The following is a 22,522-nucleotide window of genomic DNA, read 5'->3' as shown; positions in this document are numbered from 1 at the left end:
TACGTGTTGAGTGTACCTTACACTTAATAAAATCACAAATGACAAAACGTTTGATGGCAGGATGTTTTATTTCAGTGCTTCATATTCCATAGTTACCTTTTTTTTTATTCAAAGCTTCGAATTTGATGTTTGCAAGACTTGCAAGTACACTGGGTAATTGTCGAAATGGTCCAGAGCAGGGGTCCCCAACAGTTTCATGAAGTCAGAGATAGTCGAAGCACAGTTTCCCGTTTTGTTGTGTGTACATGGTTTAACACACACAAACTGTTGCCTGTGCTGATGGAGAAAATGAAAACTCATTCTGACTGAGGGAGAACTGTTGAAGGACCCCTTGCTCTGGAGAACATCACATACCTGATCAGTTTAAATGATGATGTACGCCTGTCTGTAAAAGGATATCACAACTGCTGTTTATTTATTTTTTTGCCTTAAAGAAATAGAAAATTCTCAGTGTGACAGACTCATAATAACCCAATCTGATTTCATTTCTGTGGCTTACATTGTACTATACTGAACGACCATAACCCCTGGAATGTCGTTTGGGTCTCTGTGCTATTGAACTATAAAATCTTGATATGACAGTGATCAGATGCTCAGAATTGTTGCTTAAATTTCACAGTAGCACCTATGCGTACACACACACGTCCACATCCACACTACAGCAACGGTATAGAAATGAGCAAACTCTTAATAAAACCTCGAAGGAAACCGATTGCGTGGCCGTAATCCGCTCATAAACAGCTGTTGTTGGTAAGTACAAGTAAGTGCCAAAACGGAGGCAACACGTGTGAGTCAAGAATACAAAATGTCACAATACATGAGCTGCAGCGTGAAAGGAAGATTGAAATATTGATGGAGAAAATGTGTGTGTGTGTGTGTGTGTGTGTGAAGAAGTCCAATTGTTGTCGTTTTCTGAACAAAGAAGGATGTTATTACGTCCATCTACAAGTAGTCACCAAATGGAAACAGTTTCATTTATGGGAAATGTTAATTACCTAACATAGGTCTGTGTTTTTTCTTTTGCCCATGCATCTGAGTTGCTGGATCTCAAACGTATGGACAGTTTGTAAGGGAAGAACGAAAACTATGAGAGCAGCATCTAAGGCATGTAATGCCACCATCATCCGTGGACCTAATGTGGGAATTTAGCGCCCATGTTAAACTGTTTCAAACGCTGTAGAGTCCACATGATGTGACTGTGACTGGTGGAGCCTGTTGAGACGGTTGATGCTCAGCATGTTGTCCTTTTTAGCAGTTACCTGTAATATATATATATATATATACTGTATTTATATTTCATTGAGCATGAGATGATAGCTGTTTTTTAAGTTTCTGTTCTTTAGATTTCTGGTTTTATTAGGTCTTGATAGGTCTCTTTCTACTTTGATTTAAGGATTTTGTCTCGAATTCCCATGTTTCCTTTTTTCTGTCTTCTCCTTTAACACTGAGACAGACTTTAGCTCTTAGAGAATTGACTTCAAGACATTTTGTAGTTGATTATGTACTGTACATCGGCAGCTTTTATGCAAGGTTACTATAGTACATTGATGTCTTATTTTGATTGGAAGTGCATGTACACACTGTACAGTTGTACGTTTTGATCCCTGATTTGTCTCAAAGCAGAGCGCAGAAGAATTTCTTCTCCCTGAAAGGGTTCTCTGAGGTGGGCACAGGGGTGATGAGGGGATCGTCACAGGCGTGTGCGTCGCAGTACGCCATCAAGTCGGCCGCTGCCTTTGACACCTGGAGGCGAGGATGATCACATTTAGAGCTGGTCAACCATGAGTTACACAAATTCACAACCAAAGTTTGTTAAGATGTTAGTCTCTCATCAGGCGTTGTGGTGCATTTAGAGGAACGTTTGTGATTTTTTAACAATAATCAGGTGCTAACGTGAACGTTGAAACGAGGCTTCCTAGCTGTGACTTGTACATCGTGACCTTTAGAAGATCATTTCCTTTCAGTGTCAGTGACGGGGGATAGCATTCCCTGTTTGTGTTGCCAGTGCAGCTCGGCAGAAAAAAACATTTTGCCCCCATCACTTCCATTAAAGGTGCATTCAAGGAATCTTTGAAAGATCTGTGTAAACAAGAGGGATCATGACAAGCTAAAGCCGTGTTCATATGGGCACTTGAAAAATTGTGCATTGTGTGTAATCCCCATTGTCTTCCAGAGTAAATCTAGGATGTCTGAGTCTGTGACATAACCTGTTTGTGTGATCCTCGTGAAAGCTGTTAGTACCTGTCTTACAGGTCCAGATAGGATTGGGATTATTTTCCATTTAATTTAGTTTTATTTGTATTTAACTCTTTCCCAGCGTGTATTCATTCATTGTCTACAGAATAATAATATTTCATTCTATATAAAGTCTTTATTTAAGACTCTTAAAGAATTTCGATGCAGTCTCAATCAAATAATGTACAGTGCTATCACCCAAAACCATAAATAGAAAGGCTTCAAGTGTCTCTCTACCAAAAGCAGGGAAAAGTGTGAATTCTGAATGTGTGCAGATAGACATGCAACTATAAATGATTCTAACAGGATGAAGTTTGTCCTCTGTCAGTCTCTTTAATGTGTCTCAAGGTGTCTTAGGAACATGAGAGAAGCCAGCACCATTTGGAAACTCTCCAATGGGAAGCATCGACTTCAAGTGCGCTCCGAAAGGTCACTGGTGCCTTTCTACATCATCCAGCCTTACCCCACCCTGAATTCATCGCCCAGTGTGGAGCCTGGTCGTCTTCTCAGCTCTTATCTCAACTTTGATTTGAAGCTTTATAGTTCAAAAACAGGAGGAACTGCACAAATGTCTCCTTTAAACTGAAGGCAGGTTGAGACTGTGCAACATGATTCTGAATTTACATGACCTCCTGCAACACTGGAACATTTCAGCAGGTTGTTTTTTTTCGTTTTTTATCTTTGCATTATCTTTGCTTCAGAGAGTTGCACTTTCTCGATCCCCATGTGTAACGGAGGGTTCCATGTTGACTTACCTTTATCCTACAGAAACTCGCCTCAATCTTCAGCTGCTCCACCAGTTTCCTGGCTTGGCCGACACTCATGGTGCTGTTCACTGGGGTGTCTCCTTTCATCCTAGCCACAAACACAGCAACGTTGAGGGTTTTGAACTACAGTACATGGAAACACATTCGGTACATTTCTGCATTTTATTTCATTTGAATAAGCTAACTGTTTGTAGCTCTAGTCCCTCAGGGATTCCTCCACTCTTTCCTGCCCTACAATTCTTCACTTTGAATGTATTTTGTAGGAAATGTAAAATGTATCATTTCTGTTTATAGGTTGCGGTTAGCTATGATTATTTATTTCCCGTTCACACACCTCGAACCATTGGTGGAAAATGAGCTTTTCGAGACAGATATTTCCTCAAAGAAACATGTAAAATGGGCCAGCCGGTCAGATTTCTTCACCGTGGCCCACAGATTCTCCCACCACAGCCAAGAACATCCAGAGAAATATCAAATGTAGAATGAATCAAGCACTGCAGCCACACAGCCATTCATGAAACAATAAATAAATATGCATATGACTGCCACAGATGGAGAAGGAATCAAGTCAGATGGATTGTCAACGGGGGGGAAAATAGAGCAGAAAGGATCCAATCTATCTGAACCATTCTGGACCTTTCCCCATTGTCTTTTTCCTTCTCCCTCCATCCACCCCCATTTCTGCTTACCCGTATTAAATTCCTCTTCAGGTGCAATCTTCCCCCCTCTTCTCTCTGCCTTTTTCTTCCTCTCTGTGTCCCTCTGTGAGCTTATGTTTGGTGGTATCAGTGTAGCCGGACCCCACCCCTCACAGACAACAGCCTGGATGGTACCCTGCTCTGTACAGTACAGTGCACTGCAATTCTGCCACAATGAGCACTAGATTTGTGGTGGATGGATAGGATCACCCCTTTCGGCAGTGAGTGGTACCTGCCTGACTGAGGGAGGGGGAGGCCACTGGTGATGGTTTCCTTACAAGGGTGGATTGTACCATATCTGCGGTCAGCAAATTGGGGCCAACTGGAATCTTTCAGGTTTCACACTCTGGCATGGACCAGGATAGTCTATGTGCTATGTGGTTTTACTCTGTAGTGCTAAAACATTATTCTGAGCTTAGGATGTGAAGTCCAGCAGTCTGAATCATTCTGTGTCTCTGTGCCCACCCTCTCCTCTGTTGCTATGGGGACTGCTGCAGTCTGGTGTAGTGGTTTACATCACAACTTGAATTAGGAAATGTCTGCCGTTTTCAGTTGTGAGTGTGCTAAATATGCAATGAATGCCTCATGTCTCGCATGTTATAATGACAGGAAGCAAAAGTGTCTGAGTTAAAGAAAAGCAGAGCGGGTCTATTTGTGTCTAATGACGCTCTCACACCAAAGACCCTGTGGAGGAAAGAGCGACACCAGTATCAGTCACAACATCTCCGCTAATGTAGTAACGTTTTTTTTTAATCCAATAACAAGATGTTCACTATTGCTTCAAAGATAAATTGCGGTAAATCAGATTTATAATCCACCCTAAGAAACTAGAGAAGAGAGTCTTAAAACCTACAACACGCACCGGATCTTTCTAAAACTGGCCGACGCCATTTTTGCTAAGCTAGTGTTTCCTCTGCCCTAATGGCGCTGGGCTGCTGCGCTTCAAGTCTCGTTACAGGTGGCGACTCATCTTTTTATTTAACATCTCTGATAGCGCGGTGGCTGCTTCGCGCTCCGTTCATTTGTCCTTCCTGCTTGCCGTAATAAATGATAAAACTATGGCAAAAACAACCATAGCTTGTAGCCTCCTATAAATAAAGTGTATAAATCTATTTTATATATGAAATCAAAAATCAGCATAGTGTATTTAATAATGCTTTGGTGTTTGGTATAATTTTGTGTAACAATAGCCTGTAATAAAAATTACAATGAGGTGTTTGATGAGTCCAAAGAATAATGGAAAATGTATCTAGGTTATTTATATATTATAATGTTTCAATACTTACCTTTTCTAATTTATATGCATTATACTAATGTTGTCAGTGGACAGTGTTAAAATATGATTTTAGGTCATGTGCAGTTCAATAAAAGAGTAGTTTACTGTTTAGGAAGGGTGTTTTGCATTCAGCACACATAGTTTATGCTGTTATTATGTAGGCTGAATAAATAGTTTGACAAATAATTTCTTGCATAGAAAAGACAGAAGTGCCTCTTAGCTTTCAAACTTCACATTTTGAGTTACAATGAAAAAAGGGCTGAAATCTACTACAAACTACAATGTCAGATTGTGCAGCCTTTGTTTAATTCACAGTCTGTTTAGCATAATAATCACTACAGATGCATGTGCTTGTCATTTCAGTCATTTATAAAGATGTGACAATGCAAAAGGGAAGGAGAGAGCCCACATTGGGGGACAGGTACGACACACAAAGTTTTTCGCAACACCAGTAACACGATGAAAATTAAATCTGAATGTTGAGAGCTGCATTTGACTCAGCATTTAGTTTTTTACTGTGGTAAAGTGATTTTTGTATTAAGTACCCTGTGTAAACTTGCAGATGTTGTGACACAATGTTGAACGTATTTGTATTTAAAGAATAAACTGCAGATTAAGGACTCCATCTGCTGGATGATGCTTGCAGGTTTGGCTGCATCACTAGTGCAACCAGTAACAAAAGCCTGCTCTTATTGAACCGGTTGAGAGATTTGTTAGCCCCCAGCTTCTTCTTCTTCTTCTGTGTAAAACGTTCTCCAAATTTTAGTAAAAGCTTGGTTTACTGAAACAGTAAGCAGCAGTTAATTAGAGTAATCGTGTCAGAGGTACAATACCAACAACAGAGATACTGTCACTGGTTGAACTGTTTTTGTTGAAACAATATTTAGCTTTTTCTGCTGAGCAGACGAATCCACTGCAACAAATTCCAAACAGCCGACAGCCAATATATCTGAACTGTATGTAAACCCACATTTTACTTTGACAGGATCCTGGCAGCATTCCTTATAATTTTTTAAGAGTTTTTTTGTCCTGGCACAAACTCTGAACAACAGTGACAGCAGGTATAAACAAGTACATGACTGCAAGAGCTGTGTGGAAAATCTCACCAGATGGTCCATGACTGCTCTTCTTTCATCTCGGCAGTTTACTGTATTCTCTGTTGTAATTAGCCTGGATGCATCTCATCCTGTAAATAAATCACTCCATAATGTGCTGCCATATTTGTATATTGTTGCAGTTTGAAGTATAAAAGGTAAGGCGGACGTCAAATTTGAAAAATAATTATTTTATACACTTCATATGTCCTTCTAATAAATTCAACTACTGTATGTTTCAGTCCATCCTATGTTTAATTATGCTGAAAATACTACAATTAAGACACTATTACTATAAATGAACCTTTTCTTAATTAATACCTCTTAATTAAGCTGACCTTAATTATTACTGTGGCATACTGGGGCCTTCAAATCCACCTTCGAGAAGCAGCCTTCTCATGTGATTTCGCTTGACTGAGAGGTTTTAGCCTGTGGTGCAAATACCAGTGGGTATTTAGATAAGTTTCACGTCTTACTCAGTAGAAAAATTGCCTCATTAAATAGATAAAAGACCCAAAAGCTGTTTTGTGATCTGTTTGTCCTTTGTGTTTGCAGGCTCTAAATGGAAATTGAGCCTCATTAATTTGTCACTTGTCTATACAGTGCACATCTATGTGACCCCTGCACCACCTGATCCCTGCTTCCAACACAGCCTATTGTGCTAAATCACTGCAGGGGCTTGCATTGGCTGCACACTGTCTGATGAAAATCTTAAGATTGCTGCTTCAAGTAATACCTGCCCAATTAATGCAGCATTGTAATTTTGGTTTTAAGTCCATGCAGCAGATAATGCAGTTGACTGCCCCGAGGCCTTCTGACTGTTAAAGTCTTGTGTCTTAAGACTTCTTAACAAAGCCCCTGTAGCTTTGCAAACTCTTTTACCTGTTTTTTTGTAAATATTTCACATTACAGATCTATTCTGAGTGAATACTTGCAACTTTATAGATGCATTTGCTTACCGCTGGGTTGTTTGATTGTAATCTATTTGCCTTTGCAAACTGTCACTTATTCACATACACAATGGCTGGACTAAAATTGCACATCTGTCAAAAGAGATGGCAAAAATGTGGCTCAACATTAATTTCACTTTTGCCTGTTCGCTTTCACAATCTTGAGGAGAACGTGAATATCTGATCTTGTGACAGTCCATCCAACAGTTATTGTGATTATTCACTCAAAACCACAAATTAGAAACTAAAGTCACAGGAACACCAGAGTCAGGAGAATTCATCCTCTGGGAACCATGAAAGTCTGCACAAACTTTCCTGACGATACTGCTAAAATGTAAGCCTGGACCAAAGTGGTGACATTTGGGTTTAGGTTCAAAAGAAAACTTGAAATAGCTGCTTGGACTGTGAGTTATAGACTTAGGAATCAAAAAAATACAATGTTGTTCCTCACAGTTAATGACATCAGTACAGTGCAGATCTGCACTGTTCACACTTTTTGGTTGTAGTAGTTACATAGCCTGGCAGATACTGAGTTTGTTTTAACCTCTCTCTGATTGATCCGCCCCTGGATGCTCCACCACACAGCTGTGAGTCACAAACCAGCTCTTATGCAATGATGAGCAAAGCAGCTCTGGGTGGGGTGGTCCTCCGAGCAGCCGAATCATCAACAGCAATTGTTTGTTTGTATTGATGGCAATGTAACTGCTCAATACTTTCCAAACAGACACTACTGACTTCATTCAGAGAGTGCCAGTGATCCGTCCACAGAATACGCCCCAGGCTATCACTGTGGAAGTTTGAGTTAACCAAAGCTTTCAGCACACTCACAAAAAAAGTGACATATTTTAGATAAGATCGTGTCACAAACACATATATTTCCATGTTTTTTGTTTTTTTTTTATTACAAAAAGCCATTTCCAGTGTGTTAACTAGAAAGTAACATGGATAACAACTTCACAATCCAGCCATCAGGTTTTATACTGCACACTTTAGGATGCTATTATGGTAACATTATCATATTCAGCTATAAACAACAGAAAAGAAGACAAGACAGCAAGTAAATAACTTGATTGGATGACTTCAGTCATGTCACCATGGGAACCTGATTAATCTGAGCTGCTGCTAACATGGAAGAAATGGAAGAGAAAGTACATGTGTGAACTGTGTCACTCATGCAAAGCAGCCACTTAAAGGACATTATTTAAGAAAAAAAAAACTCTTCATGCAGCTAGTGTTGCAGAACTGTTCTGTCTGGATGGGAAACTTTTCTTTGAATCCTTAGATGTTCTATGGGAAAGATGCTGCTGCTGTGAACACCTTTTGTGCTGGTCACTTTCTAAACCTCTAACACAGGAAGGCCTGTGCATGTTTGTGGTAATAAAACTGACCGGCAGACTACAATACACTTGATTTGCATATTATTTTGTGCTACAATATAATTAGATGCATTTTTTAAAACTTTAATATCTGAGACTCACTCAAGATTCTTAAAGTTTAAAACCGCAACAGTATGTTGGGAACAAATTTGGATGTCTATGGGTGCTAATTTAAAAAAGGTCCAAACATATTTTAAGGCAGGTTTACTAGAAAGTAAACATATAAACTGCAAAAGGCCATAGATTATCTTTAGGCTACACATGTGGCCTGACACTGTAAAGCACAGTGTTCAGTATTTATTTTGTGAGCCAATTCTTTTAAATACAAATATATTATAGATGCTACTGAAAGTAAACAGAATATATTTGCCACTCACACCAAATAATTAGTTCTTTCATATTTTTTTCTTAAAAAGAAATCATGGCAAGCAGTTTCATCCTAAATTGCTTAAAGCTAAAACTGCGCTGAAATCTAACAAATGACACATATGCAGATTAAGTGAGTTTAAATTTGTAATTTGTCATCACACTGGTGTGCACAGTAAAATTGTATATGTCTAAAACAAGATACTACAGCCATGCCAGTGGTTTAAACAAAGCTGAATGCTACGGGGAGCTAACATGCTAGCCTGTTCATGTTTAGCAAGTGCAGAATATGTTTAATGCCTTAGATTAACATTTGCAAACGGCCACTAAACACAAAGTAGGCTTGCAGAAATGTTATTAAAATTTAAGCTTTTTGATCACAAACCAAAGTAGGCTCTAAAAAAACATTGTGAAGGTCATGGTCCTCTGGGAACCATGAATGTCTGAATCAATTTACATGACAATAGTTTCAATATTTGTTAAAATTTTTAAATAAACATGTAAAGATTCAACCTTATCGTGTTACTACACATGATGATTCTTCATGTGTCCCGACACTAAAAAGTGGATTGTAAAACTGCGATTGAACCTAGACACAGTTTCAGCTCAAATTAACAGTGTTGCACAGAAAGAAACATCAGTTTTATTTCACCACAGTGACCAAAAAGATAGGGTTTTTAAAAAATAGTTTACTTCTGCATTTTACTCTCTCTTTTCTTTTTATCATGCTCATAAGGAAGACAAACAGAAACAGCTACAGGACCACTGGTTGTGCACATAGCCACTCTGAGATTTAAACACTGCCCCGAGCAGCACAATGAAGCCTGGGTTAAACTGGAAAAACAACGTAAGCTTGATTTCTGTATTCAAGCCCATTTTTGTTAGTCATTTTTAGTGATACTTGCGACTTTGCATCTGCAAAGTGTGACTTACAAAGTAAAAGTCCTTGTGATATAGCAGCATTGAATTAGTCACAGTGCACCTCAAAGAATTATGAAGAGTATAGCTAGTACGTGTAAGTAAAAACATTGTCTAAATACAAGGACCAGTTACTACAATATGAAAATATTACATTTGCTTAAGAGAAACAATCCAATATGAAAAGGGAGGTGGGCGACAGAAGAGCATCACACGGTAGGAAACATGGGATTCTGGACAGCGGGGTGAAACAGCAAAGCATTACAATGATAGTCATACCTGAAGAGTTCTTACCCCCATCAGACAGAAAGGAGGTGATCTGCATTTTTCATTCTCACTCCCACAAATCAATGTCCTTAAATTGAATATTTGGTACAGGAAATAACACAATGTTTAAAAATGAGCAATAAAATACAAACAGGAATAATTAAGTTCCCACAAATAAGCAATGCACAGATATACAATGTTCTCTAAAAAGTTATCGTACATACTGTAACAACCTTCTTTTCAAGTGCAAAACACGAACAGAACATTTTTACACACATTGACACTCACAGAGACACTGCCCTTCAGTTCGTGAATTAAAGAGAAAGTGTTCAGTTCCCTTTGACGTATCTCTCAAGTACAAATGTCTGAGCTCAGCACTGACTCACCTGCACAGCGAGTCAATACAACCTAGAACTAAAGAAATTGCTTCAACTACCATTTTGCATATAAAGTCTGTAGAAAAATCAAGGAGCAACAGCAATAGGCCCTCTTCAAAGGTTACTACACCTACAGTGAGCTGGGCTGGAGAGTCTGGAGGAGTGAACGGCATGTTCGGTTGAAGTCTCTCCAGCTGAAATAAAGGCGGGAGGTAAAAACAGGAATACGGTTTGTTGACCCACGCTTACTGAGGTCTGAAAACAGTGAAAGTGAAACACTGCAACGCTAAACACGACTGAAGATCCATATTGTCACTGCAGAGCTGGAAGATGTATAAGCCTTTCGTATAAAACAAAGAGTCATGTAAAAAACAGTAAATACCCAGATATATGTATATGCTCAACATGATGACAAAGTATGACTGTAGAAAAATATATAGCCTATATCAAAGTCATTTAGCCAGAAAATAAATCCAACAAGCAAAATTCAGGATCATTTTACAAAGTCGGAGGACCAAATTACACAAGGCATTTTGGTTTTAGAAAATTGTAGCAGGGCATTTTGTTAATCTCTCGATCAAATCTGGAAATGGGGGGGAACTAGAATTTGGTTATAATACCACAAACAAACAAAAAAACGTGTAACGTATACAATAGTGTTACCGCGTACCATCCCTCATTAACATGATGTGTTGTCAAATAATGTATAATCAATGGGAATTAGTTATCGTGTGCTAAATCCATAGACTCTCAAAGTACCCTCTAGTGCTTGTCTGTCTGCACAACTCATTATTTCCGCTGTTTCTAAAATACAAAGAGAATGCAAATACAATTAAAAAATAAGAGCACAACTAATCACCCCACTTCCCACACAGTTTCAGGCATGTCATATCTGGCACTGTTTTTCAATTCATGCTAGAAAAAAAAAAGACAATTTTCTCAAATGTTAAAAGTCTAAATACATTAAATACAGCATGTTATAAAAAAAATTCTTATGGCGTGCATCAGTTTAAAAAATGTGCAAAGTAACTCTCCTTCTTAGCTCAGAGAGTAGGAAACATCAGTTCTCCTCTAATCAGCAATTCTTTTAAGATGAATGAATAATATCGCATTTTAACAGGATGTTTTCAGAATCCTGCGAGTTAAACTGGAGTTTGTATCACACTGTTCACAGTCCCAAATTTAAGAAACTGCTGCACAACACAGAAGGCAATCAGCACAGACTGAAGTTCTTTCTGCCACTTTCTGCAACAACGTCAGTAGCTGTTTTAATAATAAAACACTTTTTAAAAGACTGGATATATCTTTTTTATGGCCAGCTGTCTTTTTTTTTCCAATACTACAGTAACACAGTTGATTTAGTTCAGATCGGCTGCATGGGGCTTGTAACTATTATTTAATGTGCACTTAAATGTCTTAGCCTTGAACTATAGCAATACAGAATGAGTTCACAGTGAATCGAGTATTCTTGTCTAATCCAACCAAAGCCTTCATAATAAAAATAATGCATAGTCATGACGGGCGTGGTTATGAGGTTCAGTAAATACAATAAGGCAAAAGAAAGAACAGTTAGGAAGTGACAACACACCTCAATGAAGAGGATACATCACCACCAAAACACTTTCTTGACTCCCCTAGACTACATTAAATTAACAAATTATAAGGTAGATTTGTCTTTAAGGTAGAATAGTGTAAAAAGAAATGAGTCACTTTCTGCTACTTTGATTCTTTTTGGGTAATAACACCTAGGCTACAAAATAAAAGCCTGTAGTTCCACACAGTTATTTCACTAAACATAGAAAAATTAAAATAAACAGCTGGGCTCTGTGTTCTCCAGATTGAGTGAATATTTAATGCCACTTTACTGTTACTATGTCACCTCCAATAACTAAAACTACTATGTGCTCTTTAAGAAGGATCAGTCCGTGCACCACATCAGGATGCTGAACTTTAAACTCTTGTTTGACATAAAAAAAGAAGAAAAATCATAAATTTCTCTTGTGTATTAACCACAAAATAAATAGTGCACAGTTGGAGAAGGTCTGTTGTTTTAAAGCACATTAGAAAAGCAGGATGATACCTGCTAACTCACACTTCCGGTCAAATATACTGTAAATCATAATGTAAAATAAATCTCTGAAAGAGTTTTCAGCTTAGTGGTAAATGTGTTTATAATGAGTTTATTTCAATGTATTAACTAATGACTGCCTCACCAATGAGTGTGTATCACCATTTGCAAGTTGTGAAAATCTTCTTTGCTAATCCAGAGTTTGCTACAATGAAATAAAACCAACATAGGACATTTCCATGTCCTGTTTGTCTCTGTTGCAATATATTTGCAAAGTTAATGCTACTCACATGCCTACTAGGTCCATGCTGCTCTATTGCACAGTTCCCAAATAGGAAAACAAGCCATATTTGTGGTTATATAAATAACAACAACAAGAAACAGTGTCTCAGGTCTGTGTGACAAGTCAGTTTGAAACAAAAGAAATGCATGAGAGGTAAAGTGCCTTGTAATAACCTGTGTGCTGCTACATGTGGTGGAACCATCAGAATGGTGTTGGACTTTGTGTATTTGTTCTGCAAGCATTTGTGATTAATGGCAACTGTATTTGTGTGTGTGGCTGTGAATATGTAAACGATGGGAACAAAAAGCATCAGAGGCATCAGAAAAGAAGAAATGAGATATCTGAGAGTGATCTATACAAAATATTGGCACATTATCTTATAAACAGCATACTAAACGGGGATCATCCAATCATCCAGTCTTCTACCTCTTGTTTCACAGCATCAAAAGTGCACTAATCGTCAAACATGTTCAAGTTGGAATATGTCTTACACCTTTTTTTTATGTGCTGCACTCTTTTGTTTATGCTTCTTAATGCCACTTTGATTCCTCTGTGGTAACCCTATGTTCCCTCGACCCCAGACTTTTCTTAAACCTGTGTCTCCACACCGTTAAGCTTAGGCATCAGGATACGAGGCGTCACCCCAGAGTTGAGGTCCCTCTCGAACTCCAACAGCTGGCCCATGAAGTTTAGATTTGGAGACACCACGGGACGACGGCTCCGCACATATTTGTAGGCATCTGTCATTGTCATGAGGGTGTGCTTCATAAGATAGGCAATGACAATGGTTGCAGAACGGGACACGCCTGCCTGGCAGTGTACCAACACTCCCTGTCCGCTCTGATATGCCTCCTCTGTGGAGGAGAACAACAAAACAGATTAGCTCAGAAGCCCAGATTCAGAAACTGTCTGAATGTGTTTAAGCTTCTGTAAATAGAGAACATGTCATCATTACAATGTCCTTACTGACACTTACAATTACCATATATTAAACAAAGCCTACAACAGGTATCATGATCCTAGGGGCTCTTTCAAAACCAGAATGTACAATAGTAAAATTAACTCTCCTACTTTCATTTGCGGCTCTATTAAACATTAATGGTTGTTTTCAACTGACTCCAAATTTGCCTTCATCCTTCTCAACATATACCATCTTTTAATAAACTTAAACAACATAAAACTATAATTTTGCCAGCTACAAAATAAACTTGTCCAGTTACATTTGAACATTGACCACTCACTTCGATTTGTAGACGGCTGCCCTATTAACCTGCATAATCACATTATCATTACCAACCTTCAGTTTGGAGATACAATAGACAGAAAATTATGCATAACAAATCAAAGAGGGCTAGACAGAGAAGTTCAAACTTAATACTTTCTATCTCAGTGCAGTATGAAGTGGGTGTAAATGCCCTGTACAAAATAACACACAAACACAGGGTATATCAGAAGTGGGATTCTCACCAATAAACTCAAAAACCTCCTCAAAGTACTGTCGAAGGTTTTGCTTGCTGTTGTCAGTGGCTGGCAGCCTCTTGTAGCGTAGTCCAGACTTAACATGGTAGAGGGGCAGGTGTGTGGTCACGTTGACCACGTAGCCGATGTTGAGGCGCATCAGCAGGTCCAGGTCTTGAGCGTCTCTCTCATTCCCAAGAAAAAGGAAAGGCAGGATGGGACTGATCACAGCGTTCTCTGCGTCAGGAGTCATCACAGACTCATCGGACAGAGATGCCGGCAAAGACGAGGAGAGTGGCAGAGAAAGGTGCACTAGAACAAGATAAGACAGAGAGAAAGTGTGAGGAAACATATGAAGACAGCCTCAATATAGTTCAAACTGCTGCCTGAAAATATGAATGGAAAATAATACTTCAAAATGTGTATTAGGGGGAAAAAGCAAAGGAAAACATGACGTAATTAAATCACCAATGAAATCACTAAAGCTAAAGTGGGTCATTAGTCTGAAAAGCTAATTAGCAGTATTTGTTGATTACAAAAAAAGGACAGGCAATGAGCACCGCTTAATTTATAACATAAATGAAACAACTTGCTGAGAGCCAAAGAACCTAAATGCCTCTAACAAAGTATTTAACACTTCAAGAGGAACAGGCTCACAGTCATGACAGCATACACCAGACACAGGCTGCACCATCCTGTAACTGTGTTCAACCTAATATGACTCAGTATTATGTCAGTGGTTGCAGTAAAAAAAAAGTTACTTCATAGATATATGTATATTTTAGCATTTACACAGGTACATTGTACAATATTCTTACTTCTGCTGTTCTCCTCATCTTGTTCTCTGTTCAGGGAATTCAGGGCCAGGTGAAGTGAGTGCGCCGATGGCAGAGTGTGTCCTCCTTCCCTGTCTCTCTGCCAAGGTCTGGGTTTGATGAGTGTGGTGGGAGCCGACGGTGGAGGTGAAAAGGACACAGGTGACGGTGGGGAGACAGAGCGAGGAGAGGGCGACTGAGGATATGCTACATCTCCATCTTGTTGCAGGCCATCACCCAGTCCGCCATCTTCTGCTTTATTCAAGAGCCTCTTCAGTGAGTTCCGGCCTTCGTCATACCCAGATCCAGACCTGCTGCCTATAAAATCAAGGGCAGCCATTTTGCCCTGGTGAAGTCGCCGCCGGCCAGCATGGTCTGTAAACTGAGACTGTGCATATTCCTGGAGGTTTTGACAATCCAAGACAGCGAGGCCTGTTTCATTACTTCCATTTTGTACTTGGCTTGCACAAGTCCCAACTCCTGCTCCCATCCCGGCACAGTGATTCTTTTGGGGTTTTGAATGGGTCATCTTCTTGGCCAGCTCTTCAGGCCAGATAGTACGCACACTATAGTCATCATCATCAGCTTGAAACATACCCATAGGATGAGCTGTTCCGGCGCCTCTTCCTGGGGGTTTGCCTCGGCGTGGGTTGAAGGTTACCACTATTGGGTCGCTGCTGCAGTAGCTGCACGTGGAACTACCAGTCTGAGAGGCTTTGGGATTGCAGCCTGTGACACAGCTCTGTATGGCCCGGAGAGGGGCTGATGAGGATAGTGGGGTGCAGGGCAGACATCCCCCTACCAGTTTTTTGCGAAGGATAGCCGGACTGTCAAAGTTTCCAGCCTCACCAGAGCAGGAGGCACAGCGGAGAGGTTTGAACAGGCTTGCTCGGCAGTCAGACACAGTGCTGTTCGAAGAAGAGGTGTTGGAGGTGGAGGCAGTGGAGAGGCATCCACCCAGATTTCTCAGGCCCATTTCTTTGCCTCCTCTTTTCACTGCTCCCACATTGTGAACACAGGTAAATGAGGTGGAAGAGCTCCCTCCGCCACCTTGGCAGTTAGCAGATTGTGCCTTACACCCTCTGCATCTTACCAACCTCCAACAGCCACAACCGAATGGGTGGGTGCAGTCGATGGTGCAGGTATGGTCAGGGCTGGGGAACCCTCCAGCATGGGAGGAGCAGGGGGAGAGGGGTAAACCATGAAGAATGTGGGGGTGGTGATCCCTTGTGCGGGGCGGGTGTGGTTGGCTAAGTTGCTGAAATAAGACTGGGACATGGGTGGGTTGGGAGGGAGGGGATGAGGGATAGTTGGAGTTTAGGATGGACGCATGGGGCACAGGGACAGAGTTGTGGTGGTAGGGCTGACTGTGACTATTATGGGTTTGATGGACAGTTCCCAGTTTGGAATTCTTCTTGTGACTTAAAGATGAAAATTCCTGGTCAGCTCTGTTAAGAAAACTACTGTTTTCCTTCTCCTTCTCACTTCTGAACTTATGTTGCTGTGCCTGAGCAGGGATAAATTGTAGGACCCCACCAGGAGAACATAACAACTGACTATGGCGACTTCGCTGTGACTTGTGTTCAACTCCACTTGGCTTCCCTGAAGTTCCTATTCTCTCACATTGTCCTTGATCCAACGGTGAAGAGATACATTTCCCTCTGCCACCTCTTACACTTCCACTGTGTCCTAATGAGTTGCTGAATCCCGCTCCCCGTCCTCCTTTGTCCACTGTCAATCTGATATCAATAGTATGTGTGTGGGAGGGCAGCCGTGGGCCGAGAGTTACTGTGCCATTGCTATGGCAGTGGCTAGGGATGTGTTTGACACCGGCTGGGGTCACAGGCTGGTCGCCCTTGAATTTCTGTGCACGGGAGGATCTTCGCTTGCATTCCAAAGTCAGGGATTTACAGGAAGGTGAATAGAAACGGGACTGGGAAGGATGGAGATGAGGATGGTGGATGCCTTGTCCATTGGAGGAGGCTGATAGTTGAGAGGAATGCTGTGGGATGGTTTGTGGAGAAGCCTCGCACAGTGTTAAGTGTTTTGGGCGCTGAATGACCACTATGCGCTCGTCAAGAGGGAGGGGAGGCATCTGGGTTTCTCCAAAGCTGTCCAGGGATAGAGACAGAGAAAGAGAGAAGTCAGAAAAGGACTAATTTCACTAAAAGTAAAAATATAGGGCAGACTTTACATTTCATCAGCAGAGATACTAAGAGCACATGTTGATTCAACATTATCAACATCGCCTTGCAGCTCTGAAATATTTATATGATGTCGTACAGATGTACAGAATAACAATGAGCATAGTTGGTTTGTCTTTTGATATACTGTACAGTAGTATGTTACAATACTCCATAGTTACATTTACTCAGAAAGCCAGTTAAGTGTGAAATGTAAAGTAAAACCCCAAATCCATCACAATATGATAATCACAACAATACGTTTTTATGTTTTGCATATTTTTTGTAAGGCACCTCTAAGGTGTCTTTTTCATACCAAAACATACCAAAACAAATACAAAACCAACATCCAATAAGCTCAGTATTCAACATGTCACACATATTTCCTTTGACATTTGCTGCAAATGAAAGGAGAAATTACAGAGAGAGAAAATCCACTCAGGTGCATGTTGATTTGAATGGATAGCATCATAGTAAGTACATTTGCACAATCCATTTGATCATGCACTTCACAGCTTATACCAGAGCAACTCACCAGACATGTAATGCTCATTTATATTTATAAGGGTTTCACATTTTTTTTGCACATTTTAGATCGATATCACTGTCATTGGTGTTTAAAATCCAAATGCAAGAGTATGTACCTGTTTGCTGTTACCAACAGATAATCCCAGCTAATCCTGATGGCAGTGAGGCTTCTTAAAAGCTCAGTCACAAAAGCTGCAATAAATAAGCCGCAACAATCATCATTCCTCCGAGAAGCCCTCATTCGGGACGAGACTCATTCGGTCACATGAAATAATAAGCCATGCCTAGTCATAGCTGATGTAAAAACAGCTAAATATACTGCAACAGTGGGTGCTCAGACATAATTGATTTTCTACGTACTGAACTACATTCACTGCATGTGAATGCTTGTGTGCTGTGAGCAGTTTTTTTTTTTTGCACTGCTTTGTCACAGAAAACACACTCGCACCTTTTTCTAATGGCTCTGTGGGATTCTCTACTTTAAAGATTGTTTAAAACCGGAGAGCCATGAGGGGTTATCTGAAATGAAACACTTCCTGCCCCCCAGCCATCCAGCCTGTTTATTCTGCCTCTGGTATAAACTAAATTAACTGAATCCTCGGGGCCATTTATAAATGAGCACTTGTCCAGGCCATGGTATAAACAGAAGGTCACCACGTACACAACAACACGACTGGGCTGGAGAGAAAGCGCTCTCACCATGACACAGCAAGAGATTTACACAGTGTACAGCTCATAAATATTCATGCTGTAATAAAATACAAATTCTTTGCCTTTATGATTAATGTTATTAATGTTGGAACAGTTACCATAGATCTTTATACAGATTTTTTATATTCTTTCTGCACCATCATTACAAAGCTGCTCCGAAACGTTACGATGAAATATTGCTGGAAATCCACCCTCCCTGATACGCACACTGTTAAACACAATCAATCTGAGATGCTCAGTTCACCCAGGGCTTGTTTGGTTGATGAAGTGCTTTAATTTCCTTTTTTTTTTTTTTTTTGCCACACAGGCAGAATGAGTGTAGGGGTGGCTATGCAGGTCAGCTGGGAACATGTTAGCACGCTAATGTTAGCATCAGGCTTCCAGCTCAAAGCTGAGCGAGAGATGAAATGTGAGGCAGCTGCCAATGCACCTCTCTCTGCAGCTTTCTTATCTGTACACATTTGTTTGCACCTCCCCTTTGTGCTCAACTCGTTTCACATTTTATAGCCACTCCTTTCCATAATTGTGCAGAAAATAAAAAAATTGTGCAGAATCAGAACCAAACAATAAACTGGTACATCTCGTATAATTGTTCTTACACAGTGTTTGTTTGGGCGGAGTTTCACTTTAAGCTTTCAGGATATAACGATCAACTCGGGGAGTGGGAGACCAGACAGTTAAAACTGGGAAGAACGGATACTGACGACAACACTGGCTGACAGAAACAGAGTAGGTAGGGAGAAAATACAGGGGGACAGATCATAACGTGACAATGTAAACCATAGACTACAGGGGAGGAAGGAACTTGTCAAAATAATCTGGCGATGCCTTCAGTCCTGGCACAACACAGTTACCGACCCATAGAGAAAGGAAACCACGCTCCAGTGTCCCCATGCTCACATCCGCGCACAGAGTCTGGTGATGGTATCCTCATCTTTTTTTTTTTTTTTTTCCTTTTTCAGCCTTGCCTGTGGTGGAAGGGGTGGGGGGGTTACATTGACCCAGTTTAATCATGGTGGAAGTCACTATCACTCTGATCATTTTCCTCTCACACACTGTAAGCTGAAGGCTTGCTAGTGGCCTTTTCACTCAGCCATTGTCATAGCTTGAGAAACACAATAAAAGCAGCACAGCACAGATGTCATGTCCTAATTTGCAGTGTCACAGGTTAACATATTTCACAGCAGACATACAGTATCACAGAATCTTAGATACTGCAACATTTTAAGGTACTTGAGTTATTTATACAACCATGCAACATGCATTCAGTGCACTATAATTCAGAGTGCACTTTTTACTCCTCTGATTGTTCCTAAACATACACTATTATCACAAAATACTATTAAAACTGCAGTTTCCAACATAATTCACCTAGGAGAAGAAAACTGTAAACCCGTGTGAGCAGTGTTGATAAAGAGGTTAATTGAAATGATGTTTAATTAACCGTGTTTCTGTGAAATCACTGCAGTTGGCTGATCCTAATTAATCTGTCGTTCTTACACATGAATAGAAGCTGATAAAAAGGCTTTAAACTACCTTCTCCGCCAACAAACTACATGCTGAGTGTGGTTTTTGTGTGTTTGCAGTGATTGTCTTTCAAAATGGAGCCGCCTCAGTCTGTTGTGGAAGTTACAACAAAATAGTACAAAATGTACAAAGCGTATAGACTTGATGCTTGTTTGATGCTTCATAAATTAGGAAACTGTTTCTTGCACAATCAAAGAAACAGACTTTTCAGCTTGAGATTTGACAGTTTTCACAAACGCCCCCTTGTTAATAGTTTCGTTTGCCAGATAACAGATTGCCTCTGAGGTGGCTGCAAGTCTGACAGCTCAGACAAGAAAAAAATAAATAAAAAAAGGAGAGCAGAGTGTTACTGTAAAGTGGCAGAGCAGAGACAAAGGGATGTGAAGTAATATGTAGTTAATGATCCTTAATAGACATGTTTCCAAGACCTATAACATACTTTTTCTGTCATTAATAGATTTTAAACTAGCAAGCTGCAAGCTCATTTGCAAAGAATGTCTCTGCTTCTGAAGACTAAATATTGGAACCTGACTGACTCTTAAACAGGTTGGGATGTCTTCACGTTTGCTGAAACTACTAAAACTGGTTAAGAACTGTCCAATGGAAGAAGGTCATGTGGTCTGATGAGTCCAGATTTACCCTGTTCCAGACTGATGGGAGCATCAGGGTAAGAAGAGAGGCGGGTGAAGTGAAGCACCCATTGTGCCTAGTGTCTACTGTACAAGCCTGTGGGGGCAGTGCCATGATCTGGGGTTGCTGCAGTTGGTCAGGTCTAGGTTCAGCAACATTATGTGACCAAAGAATGAGGTCAGCTGACTACCTGAATATACAGAATGACCAGGTTCTTCCAACAATGGATTTTTTCTTCCCTGATGACACGGGCATATTCCAAGATGACAATGCCAGGATTCAACAGGCTCAAATTGTGAAAGAGTTGTTCAGGGAGCATGACACATCATTTCACACATGGATTGGTCACCACAGAGTCCAGACCTTAACCCCACTGAGAATCTTTGGGATGTGCTGGAGAAGACTTTGAGAAGACTTTGACTACAGCGTGCTGTAATCAAAGGTAAAGGCAGAACAAAATATTAGAGTGTGTGATTTTTTTTTTGGACAGGCTCTGTATTTAAAAGAAAAAAAGTACTGCTCAATTTTAGATAGTGAGGCCAATGTGAGCCCAAGGAGGGGGAGGATCATGTAGCCTGAACCTTTGACTCACTGCTACCCCACCAGTGGAATAAAGATAAGAGCTTTCCGGTCACAGGCTGGAGCCAAAATGAGGAGAGCATTACACTTGCTAATGTTCTTCCAGATGATTGAACATTATTATTTTAAGCACCTAAGTAAACCCTGCATTATCATTATCACTTTAGGTTGATTCATTTCGGCTGCTTAGAAAACAATACTCCATTACAATAACTTCATATGGCGAGTACAATGAAAAACTATACATTTAGTCTTGGAAAGACAGTAAAAACTGTGTGCTGATCAAATAATATGGCCCTCATATACAGAACACGACAGCAATGTAAATCTTGTAGTAGAGCGTAGACTATAAGGCATTTCACTGCACACTACAGTAATCAGTGTGATGTACAGTCCATCTCCAGCTGCAGAGGCGTGGCAGTGAGTGTTTCTGAGGACAAGCTGTTGAGGGGGCTGGTGTTTTTGGGAGCAGATGGTTGTCTGGCTATGCAAGATTGATGGCAACCTTTCCGTTCCCTTTCTCCGCCCTGGCTTTCTGCAGCCTCTTCATCATCATCAAAAAAAAAAAAAAAAAAAGCACCTTACAGCCGAACACCCACAGAGCCGAACGGACAACACCAGAGCACTGCTCAATTACTGCTTGGGAAATTGCATGACTTACAAAATCTCTTTTGCTGCAGCATGAAAAAGATTCTCAAAATAGTGGATGGCAGGAAAATTAGTCATCTGAGTCACTTGTTTCCAGAGGCTGATAAGCAGGCCGTTTCTGTCAAAGGACATTACACATCTGAACATTTTTGCTCATGTTTAGATCTGAGTTGGCTAGAAATGACAGGAGGTGGTCCACTCCTCTCTTTATGTGCACACATAACCAAACTTCAGGGTACGTGGTCCTGCAGAGACGAACACGGTGCCACTGTCTTTCAAGTATAAGAAAGTTTGTTGGCTGATTTACACAGTCAGCAAACTGAAAGCAAAGCTAACACAGCAATGTTACAGGTGCTGGATGCCGTTAATCATGTTTTGAGTCTGTGCTAATGACTCTAGTGCTCTAATCACAAGCACTGAATGCTAAGCTATAGTTTATCTTTAAATTTAACAGAGCTATGAGAGTGGCACTGATGTGAATTGTAATGATATAAAATAAATGATAAATTATAATAAACACAAAACTGTTTTCACACTTAAAATGTGGACATGGAGTTAAGACAGGGTATAATTTGGTCATCCGGTGGTAAAATACACCGCACAAAACCAATTCTACGTAGTTTGTGCAGTGTCTACGTCCAAATGTGTGAATGTGAGACTGATCAGCAAACCACCAGGTCGTAGAAAATAATGTGTGTGTGCTTTTCCTTGAAGCCATTAAAGTGCCAATGTGAAAGGAAGAAAATGAGAAATTGAATAATGGGAGTT

At 40.3% G+C, this 22,522-nt stretch overlaps 2 protein-coding genes across 2 annotated transcripts; both read right to left on the bottom strand.

The window, feature by feature from the left end:
- Nucleotides 1-46: 46 nt before the first annotated feature.
- On the bottom strand, nt 47-3,859 carry gng3 (guanine nucleotide binding protein (G protein), gamma 3). The gene is made up of 3 exons (XM_026372422.1): nt 3,692-3,859; nt 2,991-3,090; nt 47-1,743 (listed from the first exon to the last, which is right to left on the bottom strand). Exons 2-3 carry the CDS (start codon nt 3,087-3,089, stop codon nt 1,615-1,617), a joined length of 228 nt encoding a protein of 75 aa, XP_026228207.1. The 5' UTR covers nt 3,090; nt 3,692-3,859; the 3' UTR covers nt 47-1,614.
- Nucleotides 3,860-8,538: 4,679 nt separating this feature from the next.
- On the bottom strand, nt 8,539-15,815 carry LOC113170350 (dual specificity protein phosphatase 10-like). Its single transcript, XM_026372419.1, has 3 exons — nt 14,952-15,815; nt 14,143-14,445; nt 8,539-13,529 (listed from the first exon to the last, which is right to left on the bottom strand). The coding sequence occupies exons 1-3, from the start codon at nt 15,547-15,549 to the stop codon at nt 13,264-13,266; spliced, it is 1,167 nt and encodes a 388-aa protein (XP_026228204.1). The 5' UTR covers nt 15,550-15,815; the 3' UTR covers nt 8,539-13,263.
- Between the last annotated feature and the right edge of the window lie 6,707 nt (nt 15,816-22,522).

Source organism: Anabas testudineus, chromosome 14 (genome assembly GCF_900324465.2).
Source record: "Anabas testudineus chromosome 14, fAnaTes1.2, whole genome shotgun sequence".
Lineage (NCBI taxonomy): Eukaryota > Metazoa > Chordata > Actinopteri > Anabantiformes > Anabantidae > Anabas > Anabas testudineus.
Note: the sequence above shows the minus strand (reverse complement) of the source record. Positions and strands in the feature narration are given on the sequence as shown.